At 41.2% G+C, this 19,363-nt stretch overlaps 1 protein-coding gene across 1 annotated transcript in view; it reads right to left on the bottom strand.

The window, feature by feature from the left end:
* The window catches only part of Fam184a (family with sequence similarity 184 member A), a 130,089-nt gene that overhangs the window by 15,991 nt on the left and 94,735 nt on the right, over positions 1-19,363 (bottom strand). Inside the window, exons 10-12 of the mRNA XM_059272583.1 lie at positions 9,208-9,420; positions 6,193-6,346; positions 50-177 (exon numbers count right to left, since the gene is read on the bottom strand). Coding sequence (XP_059128566.1) covers positions 50-177; positions 6,193-6,346; positions 9,208-9,420 — 495 coding nt within the window. The remainder of the gene's footprint in view (positions 1-49; positions 178-6,192; positions 6,347-9,207; positions 9,421-19,363) is intronic.

Here is a 19,363-nt window from a genome sequence, read left to right on the forward strand (position 1 = left end):
GTCCCGTGGACCCAGATGGAAGGAATCGGCACGGCGTGTTCACACTTACCTGCCTTCGGCTGATGTCTACGCTTCGCTCTAGTTCCATTTTGGCCGCAGCCAGTTCTTGATGGTGACTATGCCGTAATAAATCAATTGAGGCTGCATGCTGGTGGTTTAGTTCGGACCGCAAGGAAGCTGGCATGCAAATGAAAAGGGTGAGACAACTTAAAAACCCTGCTAAGACCTCAGGGAAAAAAACTGTGAGAGATCCAGAACGCAACTTTTACAATGAGGACACTTGTAAATGTGCACTAACTAGATTATCACACGTGGATTTGAAGTCTACTTAGCTTTGATGAGGGTATTAAAAATGTCAAGAACTTGGCCGGGCGGTGGTGGCGCACGCCTTTAATCCCAGCACTCAGGAGGCAGAGGCAGGCGGATCTCTGTGAGTTCGAGGCCAGCCTGGGCTACCAAGTCAAGAACTTAAATGACAAAGGTTTTGTGTGTGTATGTGTGTGTGTGTGTGTGTGTGTGTGTGTGTGTGTGTGAATTCAGTATGAAGATAAAGTGGTAGTGGAGATGAAATGCTTCGGCTGTTTTATATTATTAAGATAATACGGATTTTCAAGTTGTACCTTGACAAATGGTTAAAAGGCAATTTTCCTCCCAGTAGGAATTGTATTACAATAGCCCTAGAATATACAAAGTACTTGCTGATAAACACTCTTATGATCTGGAGGTCAGTCAGTCATCACATTCATTAGAGTCTGAAATTGATTTTCAATTTTAATTTTTTTTTTTTTTTTGAGACAGGGTCTCATGTAGGCAAGGCTGGTTTGGAACTCACTATGCAACTGGAGCCTTGAAATCTTGATTCTCCTACGTGTATCTCCCATGTGCTGGGACTACAGGCATGCGATATGCCTGGCCCTGGAATATTTACTGAATGACAACAGTATCCTAAGAGAGAATAAAAATCGGACACTGTCTTTATAATTTCACAAGTCAGAGGGGAAGACATTACTCCAGGGAATTAACTGGCATATCAGAAGGTTAATATGAAGTATAATGAAAAGTCAGTGGTGAAAAGCACCCAACTTTCTGAGAGTCAGATTGGGCATCAATCAGAGACAGACTGTTACAGTGACTCGGTGTGCAGTACAGCAGGACTGAATTGGGGCTCCTGAGGAGAGAAGGAGGTGCTCACTTCACGAAGGCAGAACAGACGAAAGAAGCCAGAGTCTGGCCTGTCCACCATGCTGTGAAGTCTGTGTGGCAGGAGGTCACAAGGTACACACGGTGGCACGAAGGAAAATGGAATCCACGTGGATTTTACTTTAAACGCCAGGCCCATGGTCCTCAAACTGAGCTGTGAGTGGCTGGCGGCGCTTCTCACAGAACTCAGAGCTCACCCATGGTACTTCCTGAAGCATGAACGTTACTCGAACATTTTTAAGTGTTAATATGGAGATATGTGTGAGTAAAATGCAAGTTGTGGATTTTAAAGCAATAACACGAGATCTAGCTGAAGAGATGCTACCCTTGCTTGCAGCTGGCCGACTTAAGCTCCTCTTGAGGCCTTCACGGAGAACTTCAGTTCAGTTTCTCCTGGCGCTAAGGGCTTCTTCAGTAGAAAAACTTGCCAACCCTGTCCTGAAGAACCATGGGAGGATTTAAAGTGGGGAGTCTTGGGTGAGGTGTAAACAGCATCTCAAAGTTTTCTCTGCCAGAAAACTAAAAAATGAACTGTGAGAAGGCAAGTCAGAAGGAAGGTTATGACGACGATGGTTTATTTTAAAAAGTGATATAAGGGGCTGGAGAGATGGCTCAGCAGTTAAGAGAACTTGTTCTTGCAGAGGAGCAAGGCTTGACTCCCAGCATCCCCATGGCTGCTCACAATTGTCTGTGACTCCGATTTCACAGGCTCCAATATCCTTTTCTGACCTCTGAAGGCACCAGGCACATATGTGCTGCACAGATATACACACAAGCAACACACTCGCACACATACAATAGAATAAATGAAACCTAAAAAGAAAGAGAAGTCACCTGGCCCTGAGGTAAGTACGGCAGGAGGAGTAAATGAGAGGAAACACACAATAAAAGGATTTAAGTATTGGCAGACAAAATGTAGTGGAAGAGAAACAACATAGCTCCCACTTTCCCAGTTTTGACAACTGAATAGTGATAGCATTAATCAGGGTGAGAAGTACAGGGATAGATAAGTACACTGGACCTCAGAGAAATGATAAGCTCATATTTCAAAGTCTATTTAAAAATCAACTTCTTAACACGTAGCAATAAATACCAATTTCATGTACACGAACAAGAGGTTTGATGTGGAAACACCCATGTGAAGTCCCCAGCACATGGGTGATAGCTGAAGTCATGGAAGTAGATGAAAAAAGAAGAGGCTAAAGACACACACACACACACACACACACACACACACACACACACACACAAAGGTAAAACTGAATTACAAGAGAAAAGCAGTATTTAGTATTATATGTGGAAACAAGTCTGGTAAATGAGAGTAAAGGGTACAGATCAGAAAATCAGTACAGTGAGAATATGTAGTAACATAGAAACTAAGAGAAGAAAGACCGGAGAAGGCCAAAGTGGCCAGATGTGCACATAGAGAAAATAAGATGAGAACCAGTCAGTGATGATACCCAAAAGCCAGTGGTGACCTCAGGGAGAGTGTGTTCATGGGAGTGATAGAGGGAACAGACCTGAAGGATCCTGACGAAGGACTAGTATCTAGAATATATAAGTAGAATACTTAAAACTCAACAGTAACAATGAAGAATCCAACTAAAAAGGAAGACATGAAGTTGATGAGAACATGAAAAATATTCAACATCTCTAGCCACTATGAAAATTTAAAGTAAAACTTGCTGTGGAATGTTCTGTATGGCAAACGTGTTGCTAATTAGTCAATAAATAAAACACTGATTGGCCATTGGCTAGGCAGGAAGTGTAGGCGGGACAAGGAGGAGAATAAAGCTGGGAAGTGGAAGGCTGAGTCAGAGAGACACTGCTAGCCGCCACGATGACAAACAGCATGTGAAGATGCCGGTAAGCCACGAGCCATGTGGCAAGGTATAGATTAATGGAAATGGATTAATTTAAGCTGTAAGAACAGTTAGCAAGAAGCCTGCCACGGCCATACAGTTTGTAACCAGTATAAGTCTCTGTGTTTACTTGGTCGGGTCTGAGTGGCTGTGGGACTGGCAGGTGAGAGAGATTTGTCCTGACCTTGGGCCAGGCAGGAAAACTCAAGCTACAAAAACTATAATGAGACATTATGACATACCGTCACAATATCAAAGATTGGTGAGATGCAGGGGAAGTGGGTCATTCATCCAATGCTAGTGGACTGCGAAATGGCAGAGGCAGTCTGATGAGCATTCTGGCAGGGCCTTTAAAAACTAAATAAATACGTAACTACTATATGAGCTGGACACTTTTCTCTTGGCCTTTCTTCCAGACAACCAGAACCTTGTGTTTACACAAACAACACATGAATGTTTGTATGCATAAATGACAGCAAACTGAAGCCCAGATCGCCTTCGATGACTGAAGGACAGACAGGAATATGGTGATGCATTAGCTATGACTAGGAAGAAAAAAAAAGGAACAAACTAGAGATGTCCACAATAACCAGAGCAATGCTGGAATGTTATAATGAGTGAAAAAAAGGCAATTTCTAAAGAAACATTGTGGTGATGTTTTGTTGTACTCTAATAAAACTTGCCTGAAGATCAGAGGACAGAGCCAGTCACAGAGTTAAACATAGAGGCCAGGCAGTGGTGGCACACACGTTTAATCCTAGCACTCAGGAGGCAGAGATCCATCTGGATCTCTGTGAGTTCAAGGCCACCCTGGACTACATGAGATTGATCCAGTCTAGGTGAGAAACAGAGCCAGGCAGTGGTGGGACACATCTTTAACCCCAGTATTTGGGAAGCACACATGCCATTAATCCCAGCACTAGGAAGGTTGAGACAGAAAGTGAAATGGCTGGGTGGAGAAAGGCATATAAGGCGTAAAGAGACAGGAACGAGAGCCTTTAGGCTGAGGACTCAGAGGCATTCAGTCAGAGGATTCATGGTGATAGGATCTTGCCTTCCATTCGCCTGAGGATTTAGTAGTGGTGACAAGTTTTTCTAGTGGTTTGTTCCTTTGTCTCTCTGATCTTTTAGCATTTACTCCAATATCTGGCTCCAGGTTTTTATTAAGACCATTTAGGATTCGTGCAACAAAACACTGTAGATTGCACATATCAAAATGATGGCATTCTCAAACTGTCGACGCTATAGAAATGGAGACCAGCCTGAGGTTCACCAGGAATCCCAGGCAGGAAAGGCAGGAAGAAGGTGTGTTCCCCCCATGATCTAAAAGTTCTGCCATCTTACCAGTATCCATATCAATATTCTAGCTGTGACATTTTAATACACTTTTATAGGATGCAATCATTGGGAAATGGGAAAAGGCATGAAAGCATCTTTTTTTTTTTTATCATTTCTTCTGTATATGAGAGGGAAGCTGCCCCCATGGAATCTCAAGGATATGGTCCTCTAAACTAGCCCCGGGCAATGACAGCACCAGCAGACATGGCCCCGTGGATGGGAGATGTCATAGGTCCTCCCCCTAGATAAGAACTATAGGTAATTGACAGCTTCAGAGGAGGGGACAATCAGTCTTCTCCAGGGAGAAGGTTACTCAATGCCAAGGGGTCTGCCCTAAATATTTGTATATAAAAGCAACAACGGAGGCCTTGGACTCAGCAGGCTGCACTTATATACAAATACATATATACATATATGGAATAATAATTAAGGAAGAAAAGGTCATGAACTTAGGAAGAAACAAGGGACATGGAAGGAACTGGGGGAGAGTGGTGGGAACGATGTAAATACTCATGTATGAAATTCTCAAAAAAATTAAACTTAGAAGAAGGTATGTGAATCTACGGTTATCTTAAAAAGAAAACTTTTCAGAGATTCCAAGGTCTTCTTTCAACACGATGGTACTTAAATCACATTTCAGTGGGCTGCACGGGAACAGTTCTAACACTTGGCTCTTTCAACCCCACCTCACACAACTGTGGAAACTGCAACCCTCTCTGGTCATAATGCTACAAAGGCCACCTCTGATCTTAACTCTCAGCTCTGTGCAAAGGCAGAGCAGCAGTTCCTTTTTAGTGCTCTAGCACACAAGTGGATATTTCACAAATCTTTGATACGTGTTCACCGTTGCTGTGACTTTCACACGAGGTGTCACAGCGGCTTCTCAAGGAGAAGTAAGAACTGTGACAACATGGCCTAGGAACTCAGCATCAGTCCAATGGGTGGCGGACAGGACACATGGCTCCCTCTGAGTTCCAGACAGTCACTCACACCCTGCTAGTCCTCTTTGTTCCCAAGTCCCACCTGGAAAGAGTGGGCACTGGAGTACCCCAAACACACAGGAAAAAATACCAAGAGAATTTGGATTTAAACCAAACAGAAGGAAAATGAGATGGCAGGAATGAATTATCTAATAACATCAAAAAACAAAACCATAAACAAATTTGTAAATACAATCTAACTTTTTCTTCAAAATGTATCTCATTTTACAAAGAACCATCTCATAGGAAAGAATCCCATATGAAACAGACTTCTATAAAAAGGCTGTTTTTTCCCCTCCTTTCTTACCAAACCAAAATCCTGAAGTAAAAACACATGACTACAAAGTCCAAGCCATGAGCGATGTGTGGGGTGCACATGTGAATGTGTTGAGTGGATATGTGTTGGGTTGCATGTGTGTGGGTGATTGCATGGATGCATGGGTATGAATACACCTGTGGGTGTATGTGTGAGGGTAGATGTGGGAATGCATGTGTGGGTGCATGCATTGGTGTATGTTTGGGAGTGCATGCGTGGGTGCATGGAGCTACTAGACAGTGACTGATTTTTGGGATCCCTATAAGTGTCCTGCCTTCATTTAGGTCCATGAAAACAGACAAACCACTTATGAACACTGCCTTCTCAGAGTGCAGAGGAAGCTGACGCCATTTTAGCCTACCTCCTTGCCTCTTCACACAGTAACATCATCTTGATGTTCCAAAACTGAAATTTACAACTTGATGCTTTCTGTTGAGGGTTCCAATGGAGGAACGAATAAATAAGTATGACAAGATTATAATCCTCCCCACAATACCAAGCATAGCTTTTCCTTCGTCTTCTAGTTCAAACCGGAGCGTCTGGAGCTCCTGCTCCATCTCCATGCGGAAGCCCTCCATGGACTCTCGGTGTGCATCTTTCAGGGACTGCAGCTCTGCAGAATGTTTCTGCTGTAAGTGACTCTCCAGAGCCTAGACAGGAGAAGCAAATCAAATTATTTTGCTAGAATGTAGGCAACAAAACAGAAAACAGCTCGGGAGCCCGGTGTTGAAGGACACTCAGCTGCCTTAGTTCATCCTCATGAAAATCAGATATAAAGTAACTGTAACTGGAAAACAAAATCTATTGGGTCAGTTCAGTAGAAAACTAATTATGAACTGGACGGTGGTGGTGCACGCCTTAATCCCAGCACTTGGGAGGCAGAGGCAGGTGGATCTTTGTGAGTTTGAGTCCAGTCTGGTCTACAGAGTAAGATCCAGGACAGGCACCTAAACTACACAGAGAAACCCTGTCTCGGAAAAAAAAAAAAGAGATGAACTAAACAAAAATGAACCACATTCCAATTGTGTCACACTAATGTTTTACAACCAAACCATGGGTGTTGTGGAAACGGCTCAGGTAGAGCGCCTGGCACCAGCCTGATGACTTACACTTGGATCTCTAGTACCCACATAAAAAAGCCAGGGGCAGCAGTGTGTGTCTCTAACCCCAGGATGAGAGGGCATAGGGACAGATGGACTCTGGAGCTCACTGGCCAGACAGCCTATCTGAATGGATAAGCTCCAGGTATTGAAAGACTCAATCTAAGAAAAAAACATGTGTGGAGAACCCCAGGAAAACAGCTGACATTGACCCCCTGCTTCACATGCAAATGCACACACCCATATGAACACAAACATACACACAAACCCCACCCCCTGGAAAATAAAGCAAAGTGATAGATATTCAGAGATCCTAGTAGAGAATATAATAATATGGGGGCTAGGGAGATGTTTCAGTGAGCATAAATTTTGCTGTGTAAGCCTAAGAATACAGGTTGATTTATTTGTATATGTGCTTGCCTATAAGCATGTGTGTGACTGCAGATATACACGACGTGTGTGTGTGTGTGTGTGTGTGTGTGTGTGTGTGTGTGTGTGTGTGGTGGTTAGAAGACAACTTAGGGTGTTGGTCCTTGCCATCCATCTTGTTGGAGGCAGTTTCTCGGTGTTTTGCCACATACAGCAGGCTAGCTGGCCCGTGAGCTTCTGGGGTTTCTCCTGTCACTAACCACTATAAGAACACCAGGATTATAGATGTAAACTACTGTGCATGACTGTACATGACTTCTGAGGAGCTGAACTCTGGTCCTTACGTGGAGTGGCACACGTTTTACCCACTGAGCCATGTCCCTAGCCCTGGACCTGAGTTCAGATCCCCAGCATCCATGTAAAAAGACAGGCAGGTCAGTGCTCATCTGCAATCCCAGCACTGGGAGGTGGCGCAGGAAGATCCCTGGACCTCACTGGGCAGTTTAGTTCATCAATGAGCACCAGCCTCAGTGAAAGGCCCTGTCTCCTTAAAACAAAACAGGAGAGCAATAAAGGAAGACACCTGGCAATAGCATCCAGTCTCTATACATGTCTGTGCAGATGTGCACATGTGCGTGTGCTTACACACAAAGTAAAGAATATGATAATAACCTAATAACATTCATTCGATTTAAATCCCTTTTAAGTTATTGTAGTTATAGTTTTTCATATTAGCTGTGGGGTTATGTTACAAGGAAATTACATTTGAAACATTTTTAATTTCATTTCACCATGAATTTTTTTTTTCAAAGAGAAAAAAGAATGTAAGGGAAAAATCCAAGATTAGAAAACAAAAAAATTATACATCTCTCAAATCCATTTCTTTTTTGTGGGCCCATAGTGAAAACAAATTTATAATAATATGGGGGCTAGGGAGATGTTTCAGTGAGCATAAATTTTGCTGTGTAAGTCTAAGAATACAGGTTGATTTATTTGTATATGTGCTTGCCTATAAGCATGTGTGTGATTGCAGATATACACTACGTGTGTGTGTGTGTGTGTGTGTGTGTGTGTGTGTGTGTGTGTTTGTGGTGGTGGTAGTTAGAAGACAACTTAGGGTGTTGCTCCTTGCCATCCATCTTGTAAGATGTAAGTCTGAGTGTGGTGACACACATCTGTAATCCTAGAACTGGGGAGGTTGGGTCAGGAGGATTAGGAGTTCAAAGTTAGCCTGGGCTACACAGTGAGCTCAAGGCTAGCCTGGGCATAAGAGACTCAGTCTCAAAAAACTTTGATGAAAGATTTTTACGATAATACACTATGACTAGAACAGTGACTGAATTTGTATCACAACTGTTAACTGTTAAGGAGCCAAAGATGTGCTTAGCTTGGTGTTATGATAAATAAACAATGTTATCTCTATTCTTACTTGTCAGCTACTGTGTGTAGTCAGAAAGATTTCCTGTGTCCCGCCTGGTCCTATAGGCTAAAGAATGGATGCCCCAACATTGCAGAGGGGTCAGGAGAGAGACGCCAGCAAGCCACCCAAGGAACAATGTGTAATAGAGGATGCAGGTAAAGCCATGGAACATGTGATGATATATAGATTAATAGTTATGGGCTAATTTAAGATATAAGAGCTAGCTAACAAGAAGCCTGCCATGGCCATAGTTTAAAGCCTGTGTGTGTTTACTTGGGTCTGAGTGGCTGCAGGACCAGGCGGGACACAGGAAAACTTTCTGACTACATTTGTGTACAATTAGTGTGTGTGATTACAAACTGTGACTCCTACAGGAAGTCACATCCTAGAGAACATTTCAATAAAACCATATGTATGTTTTCAAGCCAAAAGAAAAAGAAAAGAAGAAAGAGAAAAAATGGAATTCTTAAGAATCTGAAGGCTGGTTGTTCCTACTTCATCTCCAAATGTTAGGCCCACACTGTGCTGCATATGGACCACAGGCCATTACAAAGAAGAATCTGAAGGCTAATTATCACCAAGCTCTTGCATGATCTCTGAACACGTTTCCCAGGAACCTTACCCTTTGTTCCTTTTCCTTCTCTTCTTCCATGGTCTGGAAGGCGAGGACATGCGCTTCTTTGAGGGACTTGTGTCTCTGCTGATGCTGCTCCTCCAGCTCCTCCAGCTCCTGCGTGAGTCGCTGGCGCTCCTGTGTGAACTGAGCTTGCAGCTGCTGCAGAGATGTCTGTGACTGGCAAAGCTGCAGCTCCAGGTTCTGCTTGAGCAAGGAGATCTACGCCAGGAAGACACACAGCAGAGACTAAACACAAGGTGTGCTTTACAGACTACCAACCCACAGGGAAAGAGCAGGCCAAGTAGATCTTATGAAATAGCCTTGTTGAGTTAAAATGGTCTACAATAAAAACCTAATTCAAAACTTTATTATTATTGGATGTGTGTATGGTGTGTGCATGTGGCGGTCACAGGAAAGCAACATGGACTCAGTTCTCTGCTTTTACCTCTATGTGGGTTCTGGGAACTGAACTCAAGTTGACAGACTTGACTGAAGACACTTTATGTGCTGAGCCATCTCTCCAGCCCCCTAATCTCATCTCGTGTTATCACTAGTTTAAGTCTGTTTTCAGAAGGTACCTTGAAAATGGCCTAATTCTATGCTTACAATACAGAATTTGTAGTGCATATCTAGAAATCCAGTGTACACCTTTGCTGCACCATTTATCATTTATATGACTGGAAACAGGAGGCAATGAACGTTGTTGTAAGTTGAAGTCACTCTGAGGAGACAGTACTAAAGGTTAAGTGGCTTCTCTGTGAGGCAGAAGTGCAGTGGTTAGGACTGTGGGTTTGGAAAGAAGGGCCTCCTTCTCCTCTGCTATTAGTATCTATTCTCACCACGGTGTGGGAATTGGTGTTTCCACGCACCTTCACTTAGAGTACTTCTGGAATACAGGGAAGATCAGTAATTATTGTTAGCTGAGATTATTTGAGGACTGAAGACCTACTCTTTTGAACGACTTGTTGGGTTGTAATTAATTAATTTTCAGCTGAGATCACTTGAGGACAGAAGACCTGCTCCTTTGAAGGATTTGTCAGCTTGTAATTTATGTATGTATGTATGTATATATGTATGCATGTATGTATGTATTTTTAGCTGAGATTATCTGAGGACTGAAGACCTGCTCTTTCAAACGATTTGTCAGGTTATTTATTTATTTGATGTGCGTGTGTTTATGTTTATGTATACCATGTTTGTGAGGGTGCCCACAGAGGCTGGGAGAGGGCATCTGATCCTATCCCCTGGAGTTGAGGATATAGGCAGTTGTCAGCTACCAGGCATGACTGCTGAGCCCCAAATCCAGAAGAGAAGTAAGTTCCCTTTAGCCACTTAAGTGGAAAGTGATTTGTCATCCTTTTGTCAACAAAAAACACCAGCCTAAATATGTCAAGCATCATCTCTGGCTGTTTTAATTAAAATGAAGTCTTTCCTAAGAAGAAAAAGCATGCGAGTATAGATAAGTGTGTGTGTTATGTACATGTAAATACATGTAGCTGGTGAAACAGTTTATTTTACCTATTTCCGTTCTTATCCACAGGTTATTCTAACCTGAAACAGAGTAGGTCAACCTTACTCTGAAAGAAGTCTGAAGAGAAGAGCAACTTAGAGTCCAGATAAAAAGTTGTAAAATGCGCCTTGTAAACAACATAAGACATCATTGACTCATACCTAAGCAAACAGTCCCTATGTCCTCCAAAGCCAATGGAGGAGGGCACCCTACACTGAGGAGGAACCTTTCTCTTTTTATTGGCTACAATTTTCCTTTGATGTGTTGGTGGCAGGAGCAGGCCACTTAACATGTCTCACAAGAAAAGCACAGGAGAAGGAGGCCAGACTGGGGACTCACCAGGGATGCCAGGCAAAACAAGTGGGGAGAACCACTCACTGGCAAACACGGAAGGCTAAAAGCAGCCGGAAGAAGTCGCTGCAGGGAGCTTGGCTGCAACATTAGCTACACAGAAGTGTTTGGGACAAAGTTACAAAGTTACAAAGCAGGATTAGTTCGAAGAGTCAGTGCATGTTACAAAGTTACAAACCCAGATTAGAAGAGTCAGTGCATGTCGTCAAGGAAATAGCCAAGCTCTGGTGAGAAATGATGCAGCTGACACAGACATTTGATCTGTCATTATGTACTTTCAAAAGAGCTATTTTACCTGTTGAAACTTTATGAATGATTACTTTTTATACAATGGTATGTTTCAGAGATTTTACAGATGTGGGGGCCAAGGGAGAAACTGTAAATATGATTCCAGGCAACTCAGCTTTTCACAAGTCTTCTGAGGCAGGGTCTTGCTCTGTAGCCCAGACTAGCCTGGAATTTACGGCAATCCACCTGAGTTCAGGGATTGTGGGTGTGAACAACACACGTGGCTAACTTCATGAAAAAGGCACAGCAACCAATAAGGTCATGACGTGGAACAGGATTATAGTTTAGTGCTCACAGTTTTAGGCAAGGAACATCAGGATGAAATAAGTACTAAGGAGAATCCAGAAGGAAAAGGGAAGTCACAAAAGGCAACAGTAGTAAACAGGACTGTGAACACTGATCTGTAATTGGTAGTCATTCTCTGCCCAGCCAGCAGGGTCTTGAGAGAGAAAGGCACCTATCCACTCTCTTACAGGTTCAGTACCAGTCTCAGCATCAGGACGGGTCTCATGGCGACTACCTTATGTTTCTCTGGTGTTAACTTGTTAGACACGTATGGGAAATGTAAGGACAGTGTGTGTCACATGTACAATTTTAACTCATATTCTCAAAGCTCTTCCTTGGCATCTAAGTGGGAACTAAAATCTAACTAGCATTTTCCTTTCCAGGCTGTACGCCCTGGCACAGCCTGGGTTCATTCAGAGAGAGTACCCATGAAGTTTTGCTTTGCCGAGAAATACCATTGGGGCTGTCAGTGGCCCCACCCAGATTGTCCCCTCTAAATTAGTGGTTCTCAGCCTTCCTAATATTGCTACCCCGACCATGAAATTATTTTTGTTGCTACTTCGTAACTGTTATGCTATGAATCATAATGTAAATATCTGATAGGAAAGCTATCTGCTATGCAACCCCTGTGGGGGTCTGGACCCACAGGTTGAGAACTCCTGCTCTAAATGTTTAAGTTAGTAAGAAGTCACCCATTCACTTGGCCTTGCACATGTTTTATTTTTCTGACACCTGCTTTAAATGTTTATTGCCTCCTGTGGTGTTAATTGGACCACAACTGCACCAAATTGTATTAATCTGTCTATACATCAACTTATACTTGAACTATTTAAATGTGAAGCTTATGAGGAAATAACATTAAAATAAAAGAATTGTCACAGTAATATACATTTAAAATATAAGCAGTTTAAACTTTTCCAGCTTAAATATTTTACAGTATAATATACTTTACCTTAAGAGAACTCCAAAACATAATTTTCTGACTTAGAATGTATGATTAATATCTGAATCTACACTCTAGAAAGTAACGGACTCTAAATGTAGAAAGCACCATGCAATTTAGTACTCAAATATACTTGTTGTGTGTTCTTAACTTTGGAGGCACACAGACTCCAAAGTCTTTGCATTCATGCTCAATGCAGTGATGTGAGTTATGTGCAGAAAGCCTTATCATGCAACGCAGCACTGCAAGTGAACACATTAGTAGGGCAGCAGGAAGTAAGTCAGCCTTTATTCAGCGGGAAAATTGCATACCATTAACAGGACAGATCATGAGCAAAGAAAGCAGTGTAATATGAACTAATGTTTTAGAGACATCATTTAAACACCTGAGCTTAATATCGTTTATAAACACTGATATCAAGTGGCATTAATTCAAAATAAAACAAGGATGGGATCTACATTACAAGTTTGGGCAACCTTGATCAATAAAGGGTAGAGAATATCTAGAAAGACTTGTTGAATAGTGAATGAGAAATAGCAGTTGCTTTGAATTGTATACTATACTCAAATTAAGTACTGTACATACGGTATTTGTGTCTTTGTGTGCCATAAACTTTTGGACATTTATCCCTTTACCTTTTTAAAAGACTTATTTTTATGTGTATGGGTGTTCTGCCTGCATATTATGTCTGTATATCACATGATGTAGTGTCACAAAGGCCAGAGAAGTCCCCTGGAACTGGAATTACAGAGGGTTGTGAGCTGCCATGTGGGTGCTAGGAACTGAACCCAGATCCTCTGGAAGAACAGCCAGGGATCTTAGCTGTTAAGCTATCTTGCCTATTTTAATCCATTTAAAAAATATGAGAACTTTTATTTCAGCAAAGTAAATCCTTATTTTAAAAATTCTTACCAGTCTATGTAGGTGTAATTAAGTAACATGCTCTCTCTCTAGCTTGCAACAATTTAGCAATACCTTTTGAAAATAAAAGTTTACTCTTTTTGAAAATACAGCATTAAAGACAGAATTTTGTAGAAATGTCAAAAAGAAAACACATTAAAATATATGCTTTTTTTTTAAATATGGGAGAAGTCATCTTGCCTCTTTGTGGAGCCCTTCACAAAGGCCTTTACCTCGTGTGTGTGTTGACGCTGCTCAGCATAAACACTGAAACTAATCTAGTCACTTAGTAACTTATTCAAATGTATGTAGATTGTATCATTGACTCTAACAGTAAACAATTCAAATTGAGGGCACCAGATATGACAGGACACCAATGGGGCACAACATTAACCTACCAACTTTTCTGTTTTTGTTTTTTTATGTGATACTGGGTTTTCTTTCCTCCTTCAGTCTTATTACCCAAATTAAGGAACACACGAAGTATACAATCTGTCCTCAAGAGAAAGCCTGTTGCAAGATAGTAAATGACCCTCAAACCTAGCTGTATATTTCAGTAATCTCTCCTGGTGCTCTGAGATTCTGGCTCAGCACATCATACTGGGTCCAGGCTGACCAACATGTTTGTTTCCAATTACCCAAGTGAAAAGTGTGCACTGTATGTGTGTGGTACACACTCTAGAGCACATCAAATAAAGAGTCTCAGGCGGGAGATGTAGCTCAATGGTGTAGAGCTTGATCTGGGTCTTTCTCAATATAATGACCTATTTTGTTTTGTAGAAAAGTATGTTAAGTATAAGTGAATAGTTTTCATCAAATATAGGTAATTTATCTGATAAAATACTGGTTAATATTTTATATACTAAAATTTCTAGGTGGACACAGGATATACTTGAACAACAGGAACAACTTAGTATTTAATGTTTGAAGTCGTTGATGGGGATACATATCCCAGTGTGTCAGAAGGAAAAGAGAATACCACTTTAGATATGAAGTCATGAAGGCGTACCCCAACTTGTGGGTATTGACAAAGTGGTATTCACAGGGCCAGCTGTGAGCAGCCTCCTCAAAACAATTGCACTCTGGGTTTCATTTGTTGATGCTAATGACTTTTTCTCTTTGGAGAGAACAGTGAATTTACATTTTTATTTTTTTCTTCCCTCCAAAATGGCATTCATAAGGTATACACGGTGTTCAGATACATGACTCGGTATTTTTTGTTTTGTTGGTCTGTAGGTTATGAACCAGGGTCTCGCCATATCACCTAGGCTGGTCTTGGACTTACAGATGCAGGACTGACATACACAGAATTTTTCTCCCCACTCTTTTTTATGCTCAAAATTGTTATTAATTATAACAGGGTCTCCTATGTCTCAGGCTATGGCCTAGAACTCCTGATCTTTCTGACTCCACTCTTAAGTGCTGGGATTACAGGCATGCCTGAGACCTTCCCACAGCAGTCACTGTTCCCTGCCCTTCCCTCTTTCTTCCATGTCAGTTAGCAGCACTGTCAGAGTCTGCTGGGGTGAAATCATGTCACTCTCTTCAAGAACACAGGCCTTTCTTTTACCACCTTTCTTATACACAAGTAGGACTGTTGAAAGTCAGATCAGCCTAATTGTAAGGTACAAAGTCTGGCACTTTCAAATATTGAAAGCGCTCTAAAAACTGCTAACTTAGGCCTAGCAGAGTACAATAAGAATGATTTTTAGTATGTCAATGACTTACATACATTTTCATGAAAAATGATGGAAGGTGCTGAGACATTTTAATTCTTTTTTTAAGATTACTAATTTGCTATTACTAAAGAATACAGGGAGAAGGGAAAGTGATAAAATTACATTTCAGTTAAAAACATATTTTTAAAAAAGAATACATTTCAGGTCATGAAATTATGGTCACTCTGTAAAACTTCTGTTTGGCAATTCCATTCCAAGAAAGAGTTTTCCTGGAAGATCCTAAACTAAGCTTAGCAAACTAGACAGAATCTATGAGATGCATTAACAATTGGGAAGCTGGACCAACGTATGGTGGGTGAGGATTGCCAGCCTGCCCAATGCTGTATGCTAGCAGTTCACTTTGGCTAAGGATGATGAGGGTGAAAGGTGACCACATGACAACTATAACATCACATTGGGGGTTTATTAAGTGAGGATTTCATTGTGTTAACAACATCTAATGCTACTTTTTTCTTTTTTTTTTTTTTTTTTTTTTTGGTTTTTCGAGACAGGGTTTCTCTGTGTAGCTTTGCGCCTTTCCTGGGACTCACTTGGTAGCCCAGGCTGGCCTCGAACTCACAGAGATCCGCCTGGCTTTGCCTCCCGAGTGCTGGGATTAAAGGCGTGCGCCACCACCGCCCGGCGCTACTTTTTTCTTAGAGAACGTACAAAGATGTTCCCATCCAGTTACTGATAGACACTTAAAATAATCTACTTTTACTTATGACATTAAGACAATGAACTGGTTTTTATTTAATAGGTACCTTTTTAACCACTAAGGGGAATAGTTATGTCATCACAGATATTCTAAGGTACAATGTGATTCATTTTGTAAACAATCACATTTGGGTTATTATTTCTATCAATCAATAAATATGTCAAAAAATCTGGATTGATATTATTAGGCCCAAAACTGAAATGATCAAGTCAAAATTCTTATTCCATGTTATGAGATTTTATTGTTAACAAGAATATCTTAATGTAGCCTTGTTTTGCAAAATTGAGATAAACATACCTGTCACTTACTTTAAAACATATTAAGAAATTTTATGCTAATCATATTTATTCTCCAACTGCTTTTTTTTTTTTTTTTTTTTTTTGGGCTTCTTCAAGACAGGGTTTCTCTGTGTAGTTTTGGTGCCTGCCCTGGATCTCACTCTGCAGACCAGGCTGGCCTCGAACTCACAGAGATCCGCCTGGCTCTGCCTCCCGAGTGCTGGGATTAAAGGCGTGCGCCACCCCCACCTGGCTTCCAACTGCTTTTTATGTTGAAAGAAGAGTTGACTATGAAAAGCAAGTAAAGTTTTCCTTTCTCAGGTAATAGAAAATGAAAATATAAGTTTCACAGGACACACTGAGATTTAAACTTTGATCTGCCTGGGGAAGCAAAGGCAGGCGACACTCTGTTTCTAAGTGTACTGGAGGACAGCTGTAGCACACCGGACACTCCAGGGAGTGGGTGTCTCACAGGACAGCAGCAGAGGCAGCACCCAGCTTTAGTATTTTCATTTTCCACTACCCGAGAAAAGAAAAATCCACCAGCAGGCCTTTTCCAGTGGAAGTGTGTGGACCTCTCCTGAGATATCAAGGAACTTATTCAAAGGCATTCAGCTCTGTAACCTTATCATGAAAGACAATGTAGTAATGGGTTTGATATGAAGATAAATCTCATTATTTTTCTTCATATATTAATCTTTACTGAGTAGAAACAGATGGAATATTATTTTGAAGGATAATTTCTGCATGTGTGTCCACATACAAGTAAAAAACAATACTTTTGCCAATTCTTAGGGAAGGGATTTACATTATTTTGCTTTTCATGTGTTAAAAATTAGGACATTAAAACATATTTAAATTTTCACAAATACTTAATCCTTTTAAGTAAAGTCTATTGATACTTTTTCCAAAAATAAACTTTTAATTCAAGAAAAATATTTTGCATTTATTCCCATGTTATGATACTCAACTAGTAAATATTTTTCAAGACTATTACCATGCCTTTCAAGGTTAACATTTAAATAATAAATTTTATGTATAATATGAAAATCTAGCTTGGCTTCATTATAAAATACACTTAATGAGACAAGATGGTAGATGTTTGCACATATAACACACAAATGAATGGCTGAAGGTTAGATATTATTAGTACCCATATGCAAAAAAACTCATTGTGTGCCAAAGTATATTTTTGTATAAGTTAAAGCTTCAAAGCAGTGCTGTTATGCACAATCAAAAGTGCAACATGCCTTGTGCACAAATTGTAAGTGTCGCTCACTTACATTGTTGATAGATTTATGCAAAGCCTCACCCAGAGAGTGCCGCTATGAAAAAAGATCACAGGAGAAAGGGGAACATTCAGAAACTGACGAAGTGAGAGAAAGAAAGATTAAAAACAGAGTGCGAAACATAGAACGATAATTATAGCATGCTCACAAAAACCAGTTCTGAGAAGAAATTGAATTTACAAGAAATTTAAGACACAGTGTAAATGATCCGCACACAGTCCCTAAAATTCTCTGATGGACCCGTGGGCCAGTCTACTTACCTATACAGGATACTTAAGGTTAGAACATGAGAACCAAGTCCAATGTAAAAGACATAGTTACGGAAATGCACAGAGGGCTAAACTGTTCTAAAGTCTTCCAGATAGGGGCAACCTAACTGTTCAAGTGCTGCACACAATGGCTGGAGGGCATAGGTTTCTCCAGGGAGCAGATGAGAACAACAAAACCGCCTGGATGTTTTTATATCACTACTGCCTTGAGATAATCACTGGAAATTGGGACTAGAGGGAAAAGATGGGGGGATTTTTATATCTTTTAATTCTCTTTTCTAACATGAACTTTATAGACTACAATGTTGTTTTTTAGTATCAAAGGGCGACTATGAGGCAAGAGGTCTGGCTCAGACGGTAAGCACACTTGCTGCTTTTACAGAGGACCCAGGTTCAGCTCCCAAAACTCACAGTGGTTTACAACCATCTGTAACTCCAATTCCAGGGAACCTGATGCCCACTCTCTTTGGGACTCTAATGGCAGAAGCCCACACATGGTATACATACATACATACATACATACATACATACATGCCAAGCAAAATACTCATACACAGAAAACAACATATTTTCACAAGGTTGACTATGCCTGGAAGACTAAGATATTCCAGAACGTGGTTTACTAGACTTGAATGGGGAAAGATACCACACCTGTGGATTTGACATTGGAGGTCACCAACATACGGAGCTATGCACATCACAAGACAAGCTGGGATCTTCAAAAACCATGGATGGGATGTTTGTGTCCCCAACCCACAAATTCCTCTGTTGACATCCCAACGTTCAATGGCATGGTATTAGAAGGTAGAAACTTGGGCAGGGGTTAAAGTTTTACCCCTAGGTCAGGGGCCTGAGTGGGTAAAACTCCTTACAAAAGTACCCCAGAGACCTTCCTCATACCTTCCACTATGTGAGAGCACAGGCAGATGGCGCTGTCTACAAACCAAGAAGCCAGCCCCTTGAAGTTGAACTTTCCAGCTTTTGGAGCTTTGAGAAATGTTTATGTTCAAAAGCTAACATTTACAACATTCCATCAGTATAACCCAGGCTAAACCAGGCCTACTTGTGCCAAGAAGTGAGGGTGCTGCTGTAATCTAAAATGTGGAAGTGGTTTAGGACGGGGTACTGAGTGGAGGCTGGAGTTGGGGCTGCATGCTGGAAAAGCCTATGTTAGTATGAATGGACCTAGTTGTAGGGCTCAGAAAGAAAGAGGCATGGGTGCAGGGAAGTGTCAATCATTTTAGAGAACACTCAAGGAAGACTGAGGAAATAAAAGGTTGGTAGACAGATGGACAGTTAAAGCCATGTAGATAAGGTCTCAGGTGGAAAAGAAGATCACAGTGCTGAGAACTGGAGAAAAGGTCATCCTTTTCACAAAGGAGTCATGATCTTTGTGGACAGTGGCTTCTGTCCTCATTAGAGAAAATAGAACTTGAGCAAAGAAACTGGAGAAGAAAGAGAAGGAGGAGGAGGAGAAAAGAAATAAAGAAATAAAGGAGGAAGGAAAGGTGGGAAGGAGGGAAGGAGGGAGGGAGGAGGAAGGAAGGAAGGAAAGAAGGAAGGAAGGAAAATAGGAAGGAAGGAAGGAAGGAAGGAAGGAAGGAAGGAAGGAA

The sequence above is a fragment of the Peromyscus eremicus genome, chromosome 8b (genome assembly GCF_949786415.1).
Source record: "Peromyscus eremicus chromosome 8b, PerEre_H2_v1, whole genome shotgun sequence".
Classification (NCBI taxonomy): Eukaryota; Metazoa; Chordata; class Mammalia; order Rodentia; family Cricetidae; genus Peromyscus; species Peromyscus eremicus.